We start from the raw sequence: 22,421 nt of genomic DNA, 5'->3' as shown, positions 1-22,421 counted from the left end.
TTTTGGACTACGGTAGCCATCATCCCCAACTGCTGCCATGGTGACTGGGGCTGATGGGAGTTGTAGTCTAAAACATCAGGTTGGGGAGTAGATAGTGCTGGGCATGGGATCCCAACAGAGCTGGCCCTCCCATGCAGCTGCACGAAGCAATTGGCTTCAAGTGACACCATGATGGAGCAGAGGGAAGAAATTAGTGTCTCACTTTGTGTAAGGAGACTCTTTAGAAGTGGTTCTATTTATTTAAAGCAGGGATGGCAACGTCAGGGGGCCTGGGGCCTATTTTTAGCCCCTTGGAGCCCACCCCCAGGATGCACTCCTGCTGGTGGCGCCCCATGGAATTCTGCAGGGCAGTGGCGGCAAAGAAATTTGGTGATCTGGCACCAAAATTCAGTGGCAAACCACTTCAGAGCAGTAACTAGGTCAAATCTAGTTTGTTCTTAAGCTAAAGCTGACCTTTGTACTGCTGTGTAGAGGCTACAGAGCACTAACTAGGCCAATTTTAACTTGAGAAGCAGCTAAATTTGACCTAGTTGTCAAATTACTTTTCCAGTACTTTTCCAGCTGCACTGGCTGCCAGTCCATTTCTAGGCCCGATTCAAAGTGCTGGTGTTAACATTCAAAGCCCTTAACGGCTTGGGGCCAGGTTACCTGAAGGATCGCCTCCTCCCATATGTGCCTGCCCGGACCTTAAGATCATCATCAGCGGCCCTTCTCCGTGAGCCCCTGCCAAAGGAAGTGAGGCGGGTGGCTACTAGGAGGAGGGCTTTTTCTGTTGTGGCACCCCGGCTCTGGAATGAGCTCCCTAGTGAGGTTCGCCTGGCACCTACATTGTACTCCTTTTGGCGCCAGGTGAAGACCTTTTTATTTTCCCAGGCATTTTAGCATTTTAGCTTTCTAAATTTTTATCTTTGTTGTTTTAAATCTGTATTTTAAACTCCTGGACTGCTGCTAGGTTTTATTGTGGTTGTATTGTTATATTGTGGTTTTAATGTTCTATATATTTTAAATTGTTTTATTGTGTGTTGTTTGGTTTTAATTTTTCTGAACCACCCAGAGAGCTTCGGCTATTGGGCGGTATAGAAATGAAATAAATAAATAAAATAAATAGTTGCCATTCCACAGTGGTAATCTGACTTTTTTTCGGCAGCAAGGGCTGCATGTGGCCTGCAGCCACATGTTGCCCACCTCTGATTTAAAGCAATTTTCCCCTGCTTTTCAGCCAAAAGGGCTCCCAGGGCGGCTTATTTATAAACAACAAAAACAAGACAAACCCTGACTGGAGGCTTAAAGACAACACGGAAAAGGAAATGGGATGGAGGAGGACCAAATGCAAACCTGAGCACCAATTCTTAAATGTTAAGTAGTGGTTCTGAAAACGCACAGCTGGAATGGAAACAGTTCAAGGAGAGGAGGGGCCCAATGAAGCCAGTCTTTCAGCTGGGCTCATGGAATGCTTTTCCCATCCCTCTGCTGCAGCCTTATGGGATAATGCAGCCAGGTGACAGCAGAGGGAGGACTAAGCCTTAATTTGGGCTCCACTTAAAGACAGCAAAATGGCTTGAGCCAAATCCATGGACCACTTTCCTGACTAGGTGTAAAGTAGGTTAATCTGTAGACGGCCACCAATAAGCCTCAGATTAGGGCAGCTTTGTAAATTACCTTACACTTCCTTCAGTATCTCAATGGGGGACCTATACTAAAGGTTTGGGTAATATACAATTTTATTTAAATGCAACCAATTACACACTAAAAGGCTGACAGTCATCTCAAAATTCTCCAATGTAGAGGGAGAAAAGCCCCAATTTCAATTAATTAATACATACAGATCGATCAACAACTATCTACTGCTTTGGCAAGCTTAACCTTAAACACTTGTGCTAAACATGGCTGTGTTTGAAATTCTTTACCACATCCAATGATGAGTGTTTATTTAAAACAAGAGAGATTTAAAGCAAAACTTATTTCTTAGGTTTTTAAAAACCAAGCTGGGCCAGAAAGCCCTTTAAAACCATGCAGACGGTCGGAAAAAAAGCACACCCTTTTGCATATTCAAGGTAACAGAGTCACAGTGGAAAAATCGAGCTGGGCAAGTAAGAGCATTCGCCCCTGTCACAATTATTTCCAGCTACTCTCGCTTTTTTCCTGGACGACTCAGATGCCTCATGGCGGCTCCCTCCAGATTTCCAGCACCCAAAACCACTCTACTTGGCCTTTTCTGGGCCAGATGTTCGAGAGAGTCTTTTTGGAACACTTCGCCAGGCAAATATTAATCAGGCTTCTCATATACTTGGATTAGTATCTGTGGTAGCACCTAGTCGCTCTTTCAAAACCCAGAGCAATGCTGCCCTCATGAGGGCTTAATATGACAAGGTGTGCAACACCCCCCCCCCCCCCCCGGAGACTGGACACATTTCTTTTGAAAGATTTCAGTTTGTTTTATGAAATCAGTGACTGATGTCTGGTTCCAAGGGTGGGCTGGCAGTGTATAGTGTACCTGTTCAGGGTTTCAGTCAGCAACCTGTGGGTGGAGTGGGGATATTTCAAAATAAGCCTTAGCTTTTGAAGAAACCTTTCTTTCGAGGCCGCCGCCTTCAGAGGCGCGTTTAGCAGTGACCTGAGAGAGGAACTTTTCAGTGGCTGCTCCCAGGCTGTGGAACTCCCTTCCAAGGAAGGCTAGACTCACTTCCTCTCTGCTGTCCTTCCACCAGCAGGCAAAGACCGCTTTATTCAAAGCAGCCTGCAAGTGGGTCTGTTGGGAAGGGTGCTCTTTTTTATTTTTATCTTCTGTAATTGTTATATTTTTGTCGTGTTTTAATGTATTGTTTGTTTTCATCTGTTTTAGTTGTACCCGAAAGTGCCATTTTGGGGTAGGGAGGCCGGGTGCAAACTAAATAAGTAAGGCAAGCAAGCTGTGGGCTTGGGAGGCACCCTTGCACAATCACTGTTGCTCTTGAAGGCCTATTCAGATACAACATCAGGGACGCAACTGGTTGGGGGATTTTTGGGAATGGATCCTGCAAGGATGCATATAAACAAATGTCAAGTCAAGAAACTAGTCTCTAATTTTCTTCCCAAGCGAAATCTCGGAGCAGGAAACAACAGTAACCCAGAATCCTGCGCTCAGAGCCAACTTTAGAAAAGTTAAGATTAGTTAACTTTTAAATGATTAAATGTTGGGAGCAGGGTCATAGCTCTGTGTGCACGCAGGGAACATGTTTTGTGTGCAGCAGGTCCCGGGTTCAATCCTCAGCATCTCCAGGCAGGGCTGGGAAAACTCCTGCCTGAAACCCTGGAGTCTGCCAGTCAGTGTTGACAATACTGGGCTAGATGGACCAAAGATCTGTCTCAGTATATGGCGGCTTCCTATGTTCCTATGACTGACCAATTTGTATGCCTGCACAGGATGTGACCATCTGTTAGGCCCAGTTGCTGGAAATCAGTTAAGATCTGCATTGCTGGCAGAGGATAGCATATATCACACTGGAAGATGAGTAGGTAAATGAACCCTCAATGTTAGGCCTAACATCATTAGGTCAGGTAACAGCGTTGAGTAGATATTGGGACATCTGGGTTTGGTGCAGGACCTGGTGCCTGTCCTTGCGTCCCTGTTATGTGGCCTGCTGTTGCCAGTGAGTAGCCGTTCAGGGGCTGTCTGTAAGCAAGTCCACCCCTCCAGAAAAAGATTGAGGATTGTAAAGGATTTGTATATATACTAAAATACCTGTAAAAACAAGTAACTTATAGGTCAGAGCTACTCTGCAGCTTGGATGTAATGAGCAAGAACTGTATATTTTACTTGAGTGGGAATAGGCCGTGCCCCAGTTTCTGTTACTCCTGGTGTAGTTTCTAGATTTCTCTCCGGCGCTAGCTAAGACTTTCCATTTTCATTCCATGTCCAGGAGTAATTTGCTTGTTCAAAGTCTGAGGGGAAAAATCCCTCCAGCCGTTCACGGCTTGGCACAGTTTTACACACCTTGGAGGATTAAGGTCTTTGCTAAATCAAGACGTGAGAGAGAACAGAATCTTGAAGTGCAGCTCACAACTCCATACCATTCATCTGTCAGTCACGCAATAACTTGACCACAGAAGCCAGCCAATTCTTGTATTTTTGTGCATGTTTCAAGCAGTGAGAGAGGGATGAGTGAAAACTCAATTTCAATTGCTAAAGCATTCTTTCTTGCTCCTTCCACGGCACCAGATGTTCCAAAGACTGCTTCTTTAAGAGACCAGCACCATATCTAAAGTAATGTCTCCTCCTGTATGTACCTGCTCAGACTCTTAGGTCATCTTCACAGGCCCTCCTCCGGGTATCTCCACCGAAGAACGCTAGATGGGTGGCTACATGAAGGAGGGTCTTCTCAGATGTGGCACCCCACTTCTGGAATACCCTCCTCAAAGAGGTTCTCCAGCCAGGCACCTACAGGGGCTGGATCACCAGAACTCATTATGGGCTTAGTTTATCAATATTTCAATTTTCTTTTTTATAATTTTTATATATTATGTACAGTAGCTTTGTATCTGCACACACACACACACACACACACACACTCCCCAAAGTCCTTTTGAACATCAGGTTCCCTTATTGTTATTGTTGTTCAGTCATTCAGTCATGTCCGACTCTTCATGACCCCATGGACCATAGCACGCCAGGCCTTCCTGTCCTCCGCTCTCTCTCCCGGAGCGTGCTCAAGTTCATAGGTTCCCTTATAAATCAGTAGAATTATAAGCAAGTGTAAGCAAGAATTAATTGCAACAGGTTCATCAGCATTCGTGTTAATCAGATGAACGAAGAGTATGCAGTTCTTAACGAGTGGTGAGCAACTGCCAGCGGCCACACAACTATCTTCCTGAGCTCTAGTAGTCCATGTCCAGCATTGGTACCTAGTAGCCAGACTGTCCTCAACTGTGAACTGTGGCTGTCGAATGGAAGGGGATGAGCGGGATGCACTCTTAGAACAGGGATAGGCAACTGGTAGGCCAAAACATCTGGAAACCCACAACTCCCATCAGCCCTAGCCAGCATAGCCAATAGCAAGGAAAGATGAGAGTTTTGGGGTCAAACCATCTGGAGGGCTACAAGTTGCTCACTCATCTTAGAATTAAGGGACAAGGGTGCCTTTGAGCACATGCTCAGTCCAGGGATTTCTGCTTCAGAACCAGAATTCAGCTCACCGTCCCGTTACACAAAAATCCACTCCTGGCTACCTCCCTAAGCTTTGTTCCATCTCTTCAGCCTAATTGAGAAAAGGGGAGAAAAGCTTTGTTGTTGTTGTTGCCATTTTTAAACAAGTGAGAGTGAGAAACCCTTGGTGACCTACTGCAAATGTCCTAGAGCAAGGGTGGGGAACCTGGGGCCCTCTAAACGTTGCTGGACTGCTGCTTCCAGCAACTCTAGCCAGCAGAGCCAATGGTGAGGAATGGCGGGAGCTGCAGTCCAACCACAGCTGGATGGCCACACATCCATCATCCCTGGCCTTGACATAATCAATCCTGATCCACCGTCTCCCCACCCTTTATTTAACTCACACTTTTATGGGAAGAGTCACAACTCCGTGGTAGTGCAAACACTTCACCAGAGGGTTCCAGGTTCAAGTTCTCGACATCTCCAGTTAGATGCATCTCAGGCAGCACGAGTGGGAAAGCCCTTTTTCTGCCTAAAACCTGGAACAGCCAGCAAGCCATCAAGGCTGGACTAGATAGATGGGTGGTCTCACTCACTATAAAAAGCTCCATGGTACACTTTGCTGAGAGAGATGTCATTCAGAGAAAATTTAATAATTCACATTTCATCTAACATTTGCCAAGGGTATCTTTGAATGCGTTGCCCCCATCCCTCAAGAGGCCCACATGCACATCCAAGACTAGCATAAGAGGGAGAAAAGTTCTTTCCCCTGACACGCTATTCTCATTCACACACACACACACACACACACGTCATGGTTTCATGGTGGAGCGCTGAGACACGCAAGCCTGGCACATGCAGTCTTAGAACAGTATTCGCCACTCGGGAGATTGGAGCCAAGGGAAAAAAGCCCAACTTGACGTCAGGCAACAAGCCTGTCTTCCTTCTGCTGAGTCAGGAAAACTCTGGTCCTCAGGAGGAAGGGGAAGATGCTTCTTAGCCTGGGTCCAATCCCTCCTGCAAAAGGACCCATCTCCTAGCAGCCAGCAGTTGGACCACTGCACAGCCACCACAAGGGTGAACGGTCTCTGTAGAGGTAAAACTGCATGAACAGAGAGATGTGCCTCTGTCAATGTATGTGGTTGCAAAGCAAACCCATGCTGGGGAGACCTAGTGGGTGGGCCATGACTCCCTAGTCGAGGGATGGGCAGAAAGTAGATCTCCAGATGTTTGGGACCTCCATCTCCCAGCATTCCTGACCTGGCCCTGCTGGCAGGGGCTTCTGGGAGTTACAGGCCAAAATATCTGTGTCCTGCCCTAGTCCATGTCCACTACAGATTGGCCAGCACACATCTCTGCATCACACTTTATGGTGGGAACTGCTGAAAGGAGATAGGAGAAAGAGATGTGTGAAACAGTCTTGCCGCGTAGTCACTCCAGCCCAAGCCTCGACAAATAACAGCTCCTGGACAGAATGCAGATTTCAGGAATGATGACAGATTCTGACTCCACCCATTCTCCCACGCTGCCACTCATGCCTGGAACTCCCCCTCAGAACGCACAACTCTATTTGCTTTAATTCATCATTCATAATTAATTCATTTAATTCACTTGCTTGTCATTCCAAGGGAAGCTCACTCTGCCACCATCATGAGTAACATTTTAGGGGCCCAGTGAGCATCTTTTAATTTCTAGGAAGGGCTTGGGGTCTTAAGGGGCTTTTAACTCTGCTGGAATTTTTTTTTTTTAAGGAGCGCTTCCCAGTATTATTTTATAACCTGCCTTTTTCATTTTGCAAGGAACTCAAGGTGGCTCACATGCTGTAGTGGGTTCGCTGGGAGAGCAGAAAATGTGGACTTCACAGGGTCCCTAAATGTACAGAGATCTATATGGTTTAACACAGTTAGGACACAATCTTATGCATGTTTAGACAGAGAAAAAGCCTACAACATGCTGGCTGGGGAACGTTGGGAGTTGTAGGCCTCTTCTCTGTCTAAACATGCATCGGATTGTGCCCTTAGTAGATTTTAGCAGGCTTTAGCTCACAAAAGTAGGCCCCTTGATTGGGGGGGGGGGAGCTTCTAGAGTGAGCCTCACACATACTTTTAATTGGTATCAAGCAAGTGCAGTTTTGTATGTCAACAACTGTACGTATGCCTGGTTGTTGTTGTTCAGTCGTGTCTGACTCTTCGTGACCCCATGGACCACAGCACGCCAGGCCTTCCTGTCCTGCGCTCTCTCCCAGAGTGTGCTCAAGTTCATATTCATTGCATCGGTGATGCTATCTAGCCATCTCATCCTCTGCCGTCCCCTTCTCCTTTCGCCTTCAGTCTTTTCTCAAAGAGCACAGCGTCTTCTCTCATCCATGAGATGGATTTTACTCCCGAGTAGAAACGCAAGAGGCTCTTATTAGCTTCCCAGGCTGGGATGTTTCAAGGACCTCTGAGGGGGGGGCAGGCCTGGCCACGCCTGCTTCTAGCAGGAGAGTGTTTCTGTAGGTTTCTCCCTGTCGGCTCCTAAGCCAAGGGAAAAAGTTATAAAAGCAAGCACACTATTTTTGATCTTCAGTCTCACTTCAAGGGGGAATATGCGTTACCAGCTTGGAGAACCTTTGGCCCAGGAACAGCTTCCCTGTCTGTCTTGGGGACTCAGATAGACATATCAGCTTGTGACAAGGGTGCCTGTTTTGTCAACTGAGGGGAGGTGTGAACTTTCTGTGTGTGTGTGTGTGTGCGTGTATGTATTCTGCATCCATATTCTATCAATGAACTGTCATCTTTTGTGCAAGTGGCTTGTTTCATCTTGATAACCAAAAAAGTCTGATTCATGATTGGGACAGAGCCAGGACCCCAGATCAATATACATAGCCCTCCCCCTCCATTTTATCCTCACAATGCTATGAGGTAGGTTAGGCTGAGTCAGTGACTGGCCCAAAGTCACCCAGTAAGTTTCATGGCCGAGTGGAGACTAGAACCCAGATCTCCTAAGTCCCAGTCCAACACTCGAACCCCTACCCCTCACTGACTCGTAATATTCTAATTGTTTTATTGTAGGATATTTTATTTATTTATTTATTTATTTGCAATATTTATATACTGCTCCACATCAAAGATTTCAGAGTGGTGAACAACAAAATAAAAATAAACCCCCATAATTAAAACAAAACACTTTAAAAGAAGAGATTCTGAACTTAATAAACCGCAGCTGGTCACTCTGGGAAGGCCTCTCGAAAGAGCAATGTCTTCAGAAGGCGCCAAAAGCAACACATTTGCCTTCCTGACCTCCTAAGGCAGGGAGTTCCACAGGAAGGGGGCCACCACTCTGAAGGCTCTTTTCCTGGTGGACTCCAACTGGGCCATAGGTCCATGTGGAACCACCAGGAGCAAGCCCTCTGATGACCTCAGTGACCACACAGGTTGGTAAAGAAGAAGGCGCTCTCTCAGGTATCCTGGTCCCAAGTTGTTTAGAGCCTTGTACACTAGTGCTAATACATTGCTTGTAAGTTATTTCAGATTCCAAGGAAAGGCAGGATAAAAACAGTTTTAGCTAACTACCCTCTCCTCTGGGAAAATGTAAATAATGTAAATAGGAAGAAAATGTAAATAGGAAGAGAACCTCCTTTTTGTTTTGCACTCTGCAAAGAGTCATGCATACTGCAAGCGCTATATAAATAATATTTTATTAAGTAACATATATTTTAGGGAGGGGGAAGAGGGGAAACGAGCCACAAAAAAATTAACTGTCTTTACAGTGCAATCCTATACATGTCTACTCAGAAGTAAGCCTCCCAAGTTTGAAGGGGCTTACACCTAGGTAAGTGTGTACAGGACTACAACCTTAACATACGTTTATTAAGCTAGAGTACATACTTTTCTCTATAGAAAAAAAGTCATTGAAACAACTAGGTTGCAAATGTTATTTACAGGACTTTTTGTTATACAAAGCAGATTAAATGAGGAGGATACGGCAAGAACTGCCCCCCACTGGCTGTCTAGCTTCAGTGGTCCTCAGCGGCGTGTTCACCATTTATAAGGACCATGTCATTCAATGCTGCTTGTTACAGGGAGTTATCAGGGAACGTCATTCACATCCATTACCACAATGGGGGGGGGTGAACCCGCAAAGCCAAGCTCAAAATTCATGTGACAGGACCTTAACATAAAATTAGCTACATTTGCCAACAGGCTGAGTGCATCACAGAGCCAGTTAGGAAACTGCTGGCAAGACATCCTGGGTAGCACTATTTGACACACTTCCATCCTAATGGCTTTATGTAGCTGTACTGACTTGACTGTCAGCCATTGCACTATTCCCTGGTGTTTGTTTATTCCCCTACTATGGGAAGAATCTGGCCTTGGTGTCTGCCCTTTTAGGCAGTGTTCTCTCCTCATCAAAGCCCAAAGCACTTTGGCAGGCAACTCAACCTCAAAACCAAGGGTGGGCAACCTCTGGGAGTGAGGGGCTGCATTGCCCCTCTCCCCAAGAACCCCACTATGGTCTGCACTCCACTCCCACTGTCAAGTTTTTTGCCACAGTGGCAAAAATGACAGCAATTTCGCTGGGAAGCAAGGCACGTGGGAGTGTGCCCACCTTGTTTCCAAGCAGAACTGCAGTTCTGGGAGTGAGATCCTGCTGTCGAGCAAGACGCCTACTCCCCGTGTGTCTCATGCCCCTGCAAGATTGCTGCGATTTTTGCCAAAGATGCTGCAAAACTGATGCGGGCGGGGGAGGGAATGCAGCCGCTTTCTCTTCGGACAGCGATTTTGGTAGCAGGGGAACACAGCCTACAAGGCAGCTGGACAGTGTTCCCATTTCACAGAAAAGGAATCTACGAATGAGACCCAGGCTTCACATGAATGGAATTCACTATTCATGTGAAGCTTGGGTCTCAAACAAAAAGCCAGTTGTCCTGACTAAAATGCCAGGCCATGGACCCAGGCCTCTCTAAAGGGGAAGTCAACAGTCAGCCCCTGTCACATGGCTTTCTGTCAAATTCTGCCATTCCCTTATTGCAGAGTTTGAGTCACTCTCCGTTGCATTAAGGTCTTTTGTTTCACACATTTTTGAGGCCGTGACAGTACTAGTCCAACCCTCCCGCCACCCCAAATCCCCATGTCAAGCAAACTATAGACAGCCACAGTTGTGAGGTTAAGTTAATGCCTGCCAGTGTCAAAAGGAAGACACCAGCAGAATTAGCCTCATCCGCCGGACGAGGGGCCTCTGCGGCCTGGTCTCCATGAGCAAGTCCCACCACCTTCTCCAGACAGGGGATTGTAACCTGGAATGAGAGAGAAGCACTTAAGTCACATGACCATTGGGGGAAATCAGGAAGCCGCAGCAAAACGTACAAAGCAAACAGATGCAAATGAATGCACTGCCCAGAACTAAGAGCAGCAGAAGGAAAAGCAGGAGTGCCTCTCACACTTGCAGTATTGTGTATGTTGGTCTAGATGGGATATTAGGGCTAAGGGGGAAAAAATACATCAATTGGCAAGATACCCTGACACCTTCATGTGTATATATGGTTAGGTTTTCTCTTTTCCAATTGCTGCTAATACTGTTGATGCTGTTAGAAAAATGTTGCTAATATGGTTTGTCTGTTTTTGCTGGCTTATGGCTGGACTCGTTAGGTTTTGTTTTAAAGGCAATTGGAGGCCTCTCGGGTAGAAAGGAAATGCACTGATATTTAGAAAGCCACAAGCCAACTAAGGGTGCAATCCTATGCATGATTAAACAGAAAGAAGTCCTACAAATGCCAGCATTCCCAGCCAGCCATGGTAGCTGGGGAATGCTGGGAATTGTAGGACCTTTTTCTGCCTAAATATGCACCCTAAGTGTATTAAAAGAGAGTGCAGTGGAAAGGGTTGAACAAATCGACTATGATACTTCTTCCCAAAATGTGGGATGCGGAGACCAACTCACAGCATGCAAGCAACTTTTGCTCATGCCTGAATTCAGATAACTGTTGGGAGACGTAACCAGGCTTGAGTGCTGGGTGAGGTTTGGGAAGCTTCCCCAACCTGGTACCCCCATATATTTTAGGTAAGTCCCACCATCCCTCACCATTGGGAAATGCTGGCTGGGGCTAATGGGAGTTGGAGTCCAAGACTCCAAGGGTACCAGGTTTGGGTAAGGCCAGACAGTCACTCAGTAAGTGGGCTTTCAGGAAAAAAAATTGCAGAGCAGGACAGAGATGAGGCACGCACATATGAAGTTGCCTTATCTTGAGTCAGAACTACTGGTCCATCTAACTTAGTACCATGTACTCTGAGAATGGATCAAAAGTCACAGGGAGACAGGGGGTCATTGTAGTGCTGCTGCCTACAGTAGCGTGCTGGGAGGCTATCTGCAAAATGCCCTTCCCGTGGAGAGCAACCTGGCGTCACCACTGTATACATTCAGGCACCAGGTTAAGACTTTTCTCTTCCGACAGGCATGTAATCTTTAAAATGTCACTCAGATTGTTAACTTTACTGCTGGCTCTTTCATATTTGAAATATTTTTGTGTTAGCACTTTCATATTTTTATCATTGTATGTAGTGTTCTGTTTGGTTTTTTGGTTTTTCTTTATGAATGTAAACTGCCCCAAGGGCACCTGCTAGGTGGGCAGTATGTACAGCTAATAAATACATTCCCAATCTGCTACTGAACACGCTTTCATTGGGAGTTGCCAAGGACTGAACTTGGACTTTCTGCATACAAAGCATGTGCTTTACTAGTACCTCCCACACACACCCATGAAGATAGCTTGATGGTAGGCAGGCCGGCAGAGAATTTAGGGGGCACTGGTATCCAGGCCAGGCCATACTGCACAGCATGTACCAGATTAAACAGTTCAAGCAGCTGCACTTAAGCTTCCATTCGGGTCATGTGTGCCAACTTTCTTCCTGCAGCAAGAGGTCTCCTTAGTTCCCAAGATCCTTTGAGACAGAACCACCAGTCTATTGTCCTCTATCTGCGTCCTAACAAAGCCAGAACCACAGGGCACAGATCACTCAGCTGGGCTCGCACACGAGCAGGGCAAGGGCAAAGAAAGCCGTGGGCAAACAACATGTGCTGACACATGGGAACGGTGCAAGGCAAACACACTAGGAGAGCCTCCCCTCCTTCAGCCAATACAGCAGCTGTCCCCAACGTTGTGCCCCCCGGTTGTGTTGGGACTGCAACTCTCATAATTCCCAGCCAGCATGGCCAATGAATTCCCAGCTGGCTGGGAATTATGGGAGTTGCAGTCCAACACAACTGGAGGGCACCAGGTTGGGGAAAGTTGAGATACAGCTTGAAGGAAAGAGGCAGGAGTTGTACCAGCCATTGGGAGCACCCTATTGAAAGAAACCGAAGACCCAAAAACCTGTTTGCTATCCAGCAGAAACAGCAACCCGGACTTGGAACTTACCGCCGCTTCGTAAAGGCTTTCTGTTGGGTTTTGGCTTTGGGGCAGCAGCTGACGTTGAGGCTCCAGGCTCAGGTTCCTGACATTCAGAGAAAAAGGGTTGTTCAGCTCATCCTCTAATTGGAAATATTTGCCCCACCCCCTGCCCCGAAAGGCTAACCTTGTTTTGTTTGAGAGTCTCCTTGTAGCTTTTGCCTTCCTGCATGCTTTCCCACATGGCTATCTTTTGTCTTCTCTTCTCCTCTTCGAGCTAAGAGGCAGACACGGATTTAGGAGGTGAAGAGTTGGTTAAAGTGTTGAGGCCAGGCCTGCACGTCTTAGGTGACCCAGCACACTAAGCACACCCCGCCGGGGGCTTGGTTGACCTCTTGTTCTGCTGCCAGTCTGGGACTGCACCAAGAGGACACCGGGGCAGGCTGCACTACACAGCCAATTGCCTTCGTGTGGCTCGATGGCTCACAAGTCATACAGGCCGGGTTTAAGCAGGCAAAAACAGAAAACTCAGAACTAGACCCAGGAGTCAAGGCCGTCACCTCAACTGGTTTCTTCTCACATTTATAGTGCTAGACTACATCTGCATAATTCGGTCTGTGTTCTATTGTGGACAAGCACGATAAAATTAAAATTCTTGTATCATTTTGTAAGTCAGCTGAGGACTTTTTAGAAGGAAGATCCTGAATGCAACCCCAAAACAGTATTTAGAATCCTGATCATTTTTTCCAGGTGCAGATTTATGTATATTTCCCTCATATTTCTGAATAAAATGCAAATATATAATCGGTCCCCTTCATGGATCACTGCCTTGTTGTGGCGAAGGGGCTTGCGTAACTCAGTGAAGCCATAAGCTATGCCGTGCAGGGCCACCCAAGACGGACAGGTCATGGCAGAGAGTTCTGACAAAATGTGGTCCACTGGAGAAGGAAATGGCAACCCACTCCAGTATTCTTGCCAAGAAAACCCCATGGAATGTATCACAAGGCTAAAAGATATGACGCCGGAAGATGAGCCCCTCAGGTCGGAAGGTGTCCAATATGCTACTGGGGAAGAGCAGAGGGTATTTCCAAGTAGCGCCAGAAAGAGTGAAGCGGCTGGGCCAAAGCCGAAAGGACACTCAGCTGTGGATGTGTCTGGCGGTGAAAAGAAAATCCGATGCTGTAAAGAACAATATTGTTTAGGAACCTGGAATGTCAGATCAATGAATCAAGGTAAGCTGGAGGTGGTCAAACATGAGATGGCAAGATTGAACGTCGACATCTTGGGAATCAGTGAACTAAAATGGACAGGCATGGGCGAATTTAATTCAGGTGACCATCATATCTACTATTGTGGGCAAGAATCCCTTAGAAGAAATGGAGTAGCACTCATAGTCAACAAAAGGGTGGGAAAAGCAGTACTGGGGTACAATCTTAAAAATGATAGAATGATCTCAGTACGAATCCAAGGCAAACCATTCAACATCACAGTAATTCAAGTCTATGCCCCAACCACTGAGGCCGAAGAAGCTGAGGTTGATCGGTTCTATGAAGACCTACAACACCTTCTAGAACTAACACCAAAAAAAGATGTCCTCTTCATCATAGGGGATTGGAATGCTAAAGTAGGAAGTCAAGAAATCACCGGGATATCAGGCAGGCATGGCCTTGGTGTACAAAATGAAGCAGGACAAAAGCTAATAGAGTTTTGCCAAGAGAACATGCTGATCATAGCAAACACTCTTTTCCAACAGCACAAGAGGCGACTCTACACATGGACATCACCAGATGGTCAATATCGAAATCAGATTGATTATGTCCTTTGCAGCCAAAGATGGAGAAGCTCCATACAGTCAGTAAAAACAAGACCTGGAGCTGACTGTGGCTCAGATCATGAGCTGCTTCTTGCAAAATTTCGGCTGAAATTGAAGAACGTCGGGAAAACCACTAAACCGTTCAGGTATGACCTAAATCATATCCCTGATGAATATACAGTGGAGTTGAGGAATAGATTTCAGGGATTAGACCTGATAGACAGAGTGCCTGAGGAACTATGGACGGAGGTCCGTAACAATGTTCAGGAGGCAGCAACGAAATCCGTCCCAAAGAAAAAGAAATGCAAGAAAGCCAAGTGGCTGTCTGATGAGGCTTTACAAGTAGCTCACGAAAGAAGGGAAGCGAAAAGCAAGGGAGAAAGGGGAAGATATACCCAACTGAATGCAGAGTTCCAGAGAATAGCAAGGAGAGACAAGAAGGCCTTCTTAAATGAACAATGCAAAGAAATCGAGGAAAACAACAGAATGGGAAAGACTAGAGATCTCTTCAAGAAAATTGGAGATCTCAAGGGAACGTTTTGTGCAAAGACGGGCATGATAAAGGACAAAGAAGGCAGGGACCTAACAGAAGCAGATGAGATTAAGAAGAGGTGGCAAGAATACACAGAAGAACTATACAGGAAAGATCTGAATGTCCCTGATAGCCATGATAGTGCGGTCACTGAACTTGAGCCGGACATCCTAGAGAGTGAAGTCAAGTGGGCCTTAGGAAGCATTAGTAACAACAAAGCTAGCGGAGATGACAGTATTCCAGCCGAGCTATTTAAAATCCTAAAAGATGATGCTGTTAAAGTGCTGCATTCAATATGCCAACAAATCTGCAACACTCAACAGTGGCCACAAGACTGGAAAAGGTCAGTTTACATTCCAATTCCAAAGAAGGGCAATGCCAAAGAGTGTTCAAACTACCGCACAATTGCGCTCATTTCACATGCCAGCAAGGTTATGCTCAAAATCCTACAAGCTAGGCTTCAGCGGTATGCGAACCGAGAACTACCGGAAGTACAAGCTGGGTTTCGAAAAGGCAGAGGAACTAGAGATCAAATCGCCAACATTCGCTGCATCATGGAGAAAGCAAGAGAAATCCAGAAAAACGTCTATTTCTGCTTCATTGACTACACTAAAGCCTTTGATTGTGTGGATCACAACAAACTGTGGCAAATTCTTAAAGTGATGGGAGTACCAGACCACCTTACCTGTCTCCTGAGAAACCTGTACGAGGGTCAAGAAGCAACAGTAAGAACCAGAGATGGAACAACCGATTGGTTCAAAATTGGGAAAGGAGTACGACAAGGCTGCATATTGTCACCCTGCTTATTTAACTTATATGCAGAGTACATCATGAGAAATGCCGGGTTGGATGAATCAGAGGTCAGAATTAAGATTGCCGGGAGAATTATCAACAACCTCCGATATGCAGACGATACCACCCTAATGGCAGAAAGCGAAGAGGATCTCAAGAGCCTCTTGTTGAGGGTGAAAGAGGAGAGTGCAAAAGCTGGTTTGAAACTCAACATTAAAAAAACTAAGATCATGTCATCTGGCCCTATCACTTCCTGGCATATAGAAGGGGAAGAAATGGAAGCAGTGACAGATTTTACTTTCTTGGGCTCCAAGATCACCGCAGACGGTGACTGTAGCCATGAAATTAAAAGACGCTTGCTCCCTGGGAGGAAAGCTATGGCCAACCTAGACAGCATAGTAAGAAGCAGAGACATCACCTTGCCGACAAAGGTCCGTCTAATCAAAGCTATGGTTTTCCCAGTAGTAATGTATGGCTGTGAGAGCTGGACTATAAGGAAGGCTGAGCGCCGAAGAATTGATGCTTTCGAACTGTGGTGCTGGAGAAGACTCTTACGAGTCCCCTGGACTGCAAGGAGGTCAAATCAGTCCATCCTAAAGGAAATCAACCCTGAGTGCTCATTGGAAGGACAGATAATGAAGCTGAAGCTCCAATATTTTGGCCACCTAATGCGAAGAGGAAACTCCCTGGAAAAGACCCTGATGCTGGGAAAGACTGAAGGCAAAAGGAGAAGGGGACAGCAGAGGATGAGATGGCTAGATAGCATCACGGATGCAATGAATATGAACTTGAGCACGCTCCGGGAGAGAGCGCAGGACAGGAAGGCCATGGGGTCGCGAAGAGTCGGACACGACTGAACAACAACAACAACATAATCGGTGACCATTTGGCCTGTTGCAGATGACAGATCTGTTGACAATCTGCTTGACTGTCAGATACAGAGTTACCTGGCTGGGACATTACCTTTCTCTGTTTCTCTTTGAATTTTTCTGCTTGAGTGTTCAATTCTTCTTGCATTTTCAGACGGGCAGCCAGCAGAGCTTCTTGTCGTCTAACCACAGCATCTGGTTCTAATCCATCACAAAAGAGAATTAGCAAAAGCATCCAAAGAGACTTGTGCTACCATTATGCTCTACTGTCTATTCCAATGCAAGCCAATCCCACCTTAGTTTACTTTGCCAATACCGCTTAGAATACATAGCGAACCCCTTCCATCTTAGCTGAACACTTCATCTGAATATATCTAAAGCTACAGTTCTGGCATAGGAAAAGATGATTAACCCAAAAGTCACTTCTAGCCCTTTCAGTCATTTGCCTTGTAAATGACGTGGGAGCAACAACGAATATTGGCTGTGACTCCAAACACACTGAGGTTGCTTCTGCACACTTACTGAGACTTTTGGGGTCCCCTTCCTACAGCAGCCCCTCAACACACACTCTCCAAAAAGCTAAACATGAGGCTTGGGGGACCCTCTGTAGATCTATATGATGTGGTGCAAGAGGCTGCAGGTTAAAGTAAAACATCCGCAGAGTTTCATGCGTGCAAGGAAGGTTTTTAAGAACACATATGGGGCCCTTTCCTGCCTATGTTTTTTTCTTAGAGTGTTTTCTTAGAAAAACACTTAAGAGGTTATGGCAGCTTCAATTGTGATGTAAATTAACATTTTCACCTTTTGAGCAGAGGCTGCAGAAGATGGAGATGAAATGGGAAGCAGGGCCATTCCATCCACCCGGTTGGAGGACCAAGTCCGTCGGGCTTATCCTTTCCCTGAACTGTTTCCAGGTTGGTCATTGTAACAACTATTTAACTTTAAGAACTGGTGCCCAAGTTTGCCTTTTTCTCTTCCTTCTCCATTCCTTTTCGCTTTTGTGTCATACCTTTTAGGTTGTAAGCATACAGGGAGGGACTGCCTTATTTTTACTGATCGTATGTAAGCTGCTTTGGGAGCCCTTTTGCCTGAACAGCAGGGCAGAAATGCTTTGAACAAATAAATACATTTCAAATGCTTCAAGACACTCCAACATGTGGGTTGGGGTGGGCTAATAACGTTTCATAATCATGATTTATGCTTGTGTAATGTATGCCACATGCACCCCACCCGCCACATACCCTTTCTGTGACCTCCGCTCCTCCGCCCTCAGCTATCTGAAGGTCTCCTGCTCCCTTCAACGACTGCATCGCTTGCTGCTCCTTATGCCTAGAATTGCTTCCCAGAACACCTGTGTCAGGGAAGAGAAACATGTGGCCTTCCAGAAGTAGCTGGACTGCAACTCCCATCATCCCTCACCATTGGCTATGCAGACTAGGGCTGATGGCAGCTGCAGTCCAACAACCTCTGAGGGGCCACATCTTCCCCATACCTGATCTATGTGATGCTGCATTTCTCTCTCTTCCTTCAAAACCCATCTCTTTCTCATGACACCTTTAGCTTCACCCCCTTGTCCTCATCCCCTGCCAAAACCAGGCCCAAGTAGATGTAACTGAACTGAATGCATACTCTTCCCCCATCACCTTCACCTCCCACTTCTTCTGTGTCGACCTTTAGGTTGCAAGCTCCTCAGGGCAGGGGACTCTCTTTCTGTTGTTCCTCCGTGAAGTGCCATGCACACTGAAGGCGCTATATAAATAAATGACAACACTGTACACAGATGTTTTCTCAGAACTTTCAAGAGCCTTTTCTTCCCTCTCTGTTGTAATTCTGTTGCTACCCACAATATGTTTGAACACAAGGCTCCTTGCACAGATTGAGAATTGGCTTCCAGCGTAACAAAGACAGACAAGTGCAAGCTAACACACTTGTGTGCCAACCAAGCCAGCACTACACCAAAGACTACCTGTGCTTCGTAGCACCACCAACCCCGAGAGTACTGCACTTAATAAGAAAAGAGCAACATACAGAAGATATAAAAGAGAAAGTGAGTGTGTATGTAGTCTCCCTTGTTTTGGGACTACTGTACTGTAGTGTTATTGCTATTTGATACAGTTAAGTGTTCTTGCAATAATATAGATAAATAGATAAGGAGTGCAGAGCCTCACTACCAAATCTGGCTCACCTGGGGTCCCAATCCAGCCCTCTGGAATTCCCAGATGGACCTACTACCTTTCTTCCAACCACTGATCACTTGGTGGTTTCCCAGCTTTTGTGCAGTTTTCAGCCTAAAAGTTGAAATGCCTCCAAGGCTTAGTTACTGGCAGCTAAGAGCTTTAAGATAAAATATGCTAGTATTTTTGGCCCTACTCCTTTTGCGCCACCCACCACTGGAATTCAGATCTCGGGCTGAAAGAGGTTCAACATCCCTTATATAACTATATATGGATATACACACACACAGGGTATCAACAGCACAGGCTGCTATTGCAAGGACATGTTGTAATAACAAATAGCAACAACACTTTAATCCGGTAGTCCCAGAACAAGGGAGGCAATATGTTTTTTGGTTTTTTTTACTGGCCCAGGGTCTGTCAAGCAAGCTTCCCAATTCCACAAAACTCTTCATCCAACAATCATAACAGTCTGCTAGCTCTATGCAGTCCTTAGTTCTATATACAGATGAACACATTATCTCACCAGTAATTGCTGCAGATCATACTGTAATACTGAAAAGCAATTGCTGGGATTTCAGCATTCCATATTATTACTTACACATACAGGCTTTGCAGAGGAAAATAAGCAAGAGACAGGTCCCTACCACAAGGAGCTTGCAATCTAAATTTTCAACAGTGGAGGAGAAAATAAAAGTGCAGGTGGAGAGGGATATTTTGCTTCCTTTTCCTCTTGGTTTCATGCTCCCTATGATCCCGAGCCAAAGGGTTCCTCAAACATATTTAAACCCACTTCCTTCTCCCAGTTCATGTAAACTCAACTATTCTACTTTAAAAGATTGTGTTTTGCCACTAACTAGCAATAGGTTGTGTTGACATTTTGTTAGACGTTTTCAATAGATGCATATTGCCGTGGTGTGTGTATTCCAGATACAGATTTTTAGTTGCATCAAGTCTTGAAGCACATACAGAAATCACTTTAAATTAGAACAGAAATGCAAAAAGGCAACCCCTTAACAAGGATTAACACACTCTCTCCCAGTCCCATACAAACCAATAGCTGTTGCGTTCAAACAGGGCCTTGTGGTGCCTCGAAAGTTCTTGGAGAGTTTTTGTACAAGTAGATAAATAGCAATGAGGCTGAAAAGGATGTACCATCCGTAGTCTGAGAGCAGCGAGCTTACTAGAAGAGAACACAAACAGAAACAAGAATTAGGCTGTCGGTCAGTCAAATGTGTTTGTTAAAAACCATTAGTCATCACAAACATGCAACATAAATCCAACTGAGAGATACATTTTAACACAGATGATCACAGGATATTGGGCCCAAATTTGTATAATAAAATGTGTATATAAATCATTGGTTTGCAAGGGCAAATGTGGAGACCTTGTATGTAATATATTTACCCCTATCGCCCAATAGATAACAAATATTCTTCCTGCTGTTCAAAAAAGGAAGTCTCTCAAGAATCTCTTTCAGAAGTGTATCCTTAGGGGTATATTTAATACAATACACCATAGACAATATCTTCCACCTCTGGACTAGGGTTTAGTGCAGGGCTGGGGAATCTGTGGCCCTCCAGTTGGGAGTTGGAGTCAAACTCCCATCAGCCCCACCCAGAATAGGCAATGGTCAGGGTTGATAGGAGTAGTTCATCAACATCTGGAGGGCTACAAGTTTCTCCACCACTGGTATAGGGCACAGAATTAGGCCGTGGGATGCTAATTATTCTCCAATTGTAGTAACATAACAGGGGCAACTACAATATCTTACTCGGCCGTTTTCTTGCCCTGGTGCTTCAAAAAATAACTATGATAAGCTTCTAGATGTCATGACTGTGAAAGAAAGGTTGAAGGCAGGGGGTGGGGGGCAGAAAAATCTACTGCACTCATCTCTAAACAGAGTCAGGTGTAAAATGGCTGCTCCACCAATGATCTCCTGGACCCTATGAGGGATGATCTGCATATACAAGCTCAAATCTGCACGTATGTTGCAAAGGATCAGAAATTCCAACATAAAACTCTAAAACAGGGCAGCAAAACAAATATGACTTGGTCTGTGGCAACCAATTAATACCTATATTAACAAGGAACAAGGCGACTGAGATGCCATGGACCAAGAGGTTGCCACAGACCAAGTCTTATTTTTTTTGCTGAGAGATGAATAAAAGGTCACTCACAGGAAACAGTTTTTCCCTTTTTGCTTTTTAACATGTAGTTGTTAAGAAACAAGCTGTACCGGCAGTCTCAAGCACAAAGTCCCATTTTACAGCTGAGGAACAAAGACATTCAGAGATGTGCAATTTGTCTACAGCTTTCCACCACCTCACACACTTTCTGTTTCAACAGCTTAATTTTGGAGGGCAGGGGAAAGCCTTTTTGGTGCTATCGTTAATCAGCCAGGAGTCAATTTTTTTGCCAATCTGTTCACCTACAGATCTACCGACAGATCCCAAACTGTTCTACCTGCCCTGCATTAGACTGTAAGTGTGCAGTCATGGAGTGCCGTATTTTTTAAAATATCTGTAGAGCACAAAGCGCTTAGAACAGCCTTCCCTGACCAAGCGCCCTCCAGATGTTTTGCGCTACAACTCCCAGCCAACAAGGACGCAACGCATCTGGAGGGTGCCAGGTTGGGGAAGCCTGGCTTAGAACAGCCTTTGCCCAACACTGGTGCCTTCCAGATGCAAACCACTCTCCCTAACCAGCATAGCCAATGTCCATGCTGTCTGCAGATGCTGGGACTTGCAGTCCAGCCAACCTGGTGCCTTCCCGATGTGAACTACATCTCTCCCTAACCAGCACAGCCAATGTCCATGCTGTCTGCACATGCTGGGACTCGCAGTCCAACACTTCTAGAGGCATCAAGCTGGTGAAACCTGGCTTAGAAAACCTACTGCACTCCCTCAGTGATAAATGGCAACATCTCCTGTTGCCAGTCCCTACCCAGTACCTGGTAACCAAAAGGTGTACTCAGCAGGGGCTGGTGGCTCCAATTTTGGCGGGGCTGTGGATCCGTTCTGGGTTGCAGTCAGAACCAGCCAGAACTCTAAAGGGGCTCCCCAAAGTATCCAATTTCGTGGATAGGGTTCAGCGCTTTGGACAGCCCCTTTAGAGTTCTGGCTGGTTCTGACTGCAGCCCAGAACGGATCCACAGCCCCGCCAAAATGGGAGCCACCAGCCTCCACTGGGCATCCTGCCCCTGACCAGGGAGGCTCCATTCTTCGCCGTCACCCCCCAACGGCTGCGGGCAGCTCCTTCTCGAGGCTGCCACTCGCAGGCCCTCCGCTCACCTGTGTGCTGGAGGAACTGGACCCCTTCCTGCTCCAGGGGGGACCCAGCGGGTCCCGCCGGCCGCTGCCCCGCCGCCATCTTGCGACAAGCCTGAACGCCTCAGCTACATCCGGGTCCTCCGCTCAACCCCCCCCCCTCCCGAAGCCTCGCCTTCCTCTTGGCCGTCCAATGAAAAAGCAGCACCTCAGGCTTCCCTCGCCCGTGCAGGGCCAATGAGGGCCTAGGTAGGAGTGGGCCAATCCGGGGGAGAGGCTGGAGGAAACGGGGCGGCGGCACGGAAGGAAAACGGCCAATCGGGAGACGGGGAGGAGAAAAGGCGAAGAACGATGACTAGGCTGAATGGAAGAAGCGGGGGCGGGGGCGCTCCTCACGCGCCTGCGTGACGGGGAACGAGGAGGCGGGGCGGGCCTCAGAGCGGACATGCGCAGGATCCGGCGCGAGCCCCGCGCAAAGCCTGGT

The 22,421-nt window shown here is 46.4% G+C and overlaps 1 protein-coding gene across 1 annotated transcript; it reads right to left on the bottom strand.

The window, feature by feature from the left end:
* Window positions 1–8,785: 8,785 nt before the first annotated feature.
* SELENOS (selenoprotein S) lies at window positions 8,786–22,063 on the bottom strand. Its single transcript, XM_084817352.1, has 6 exons — window positions 21,962–22,063; window positions 19,723–19,851; window positions 16,589–16,695; window positions 12,676–12,765; window positions 12,519–12,594; window positions 8,786–10,400 (listed from the first exon to the last, which is right to left on the bottom strand). The coding sequence occupies exons 1-6, from the start codon at window positions 22,038–22,040 to the stop codon at window positions 10,315–10,317; spliced, it is 567 nt and encodes a 188-aa protein (XP_084673478.1). The 5' UTR covers window positions 22,041–22,063; the 3' UTR covers window positions 8,786–10,314.
* Window positions 22,064–22,421: the final 358 nt, after the last annotated feature.

The sequence above is a fragment of the Heloderma suspectum genome, chromosome 11, assembly GCF_057233095.1.
Source record: "Heloderma suspectum isolate Gila_16-S chromosome 11, 16-S_ref, whole genome shotgun sequence".
In the NCBI taxonomy this organism is placed as follows: domain Eukaryota; kingdom Metazoa; phylum Chordata; class Lepidosauria; order Squamata; family Helodermatidae; genus Heloderma; species Heloderma suspectum.
Note: the sequence above shows the minus strand (reverse complement) of the source record. Positions and strands in the feature narration are given on the sequence as shown.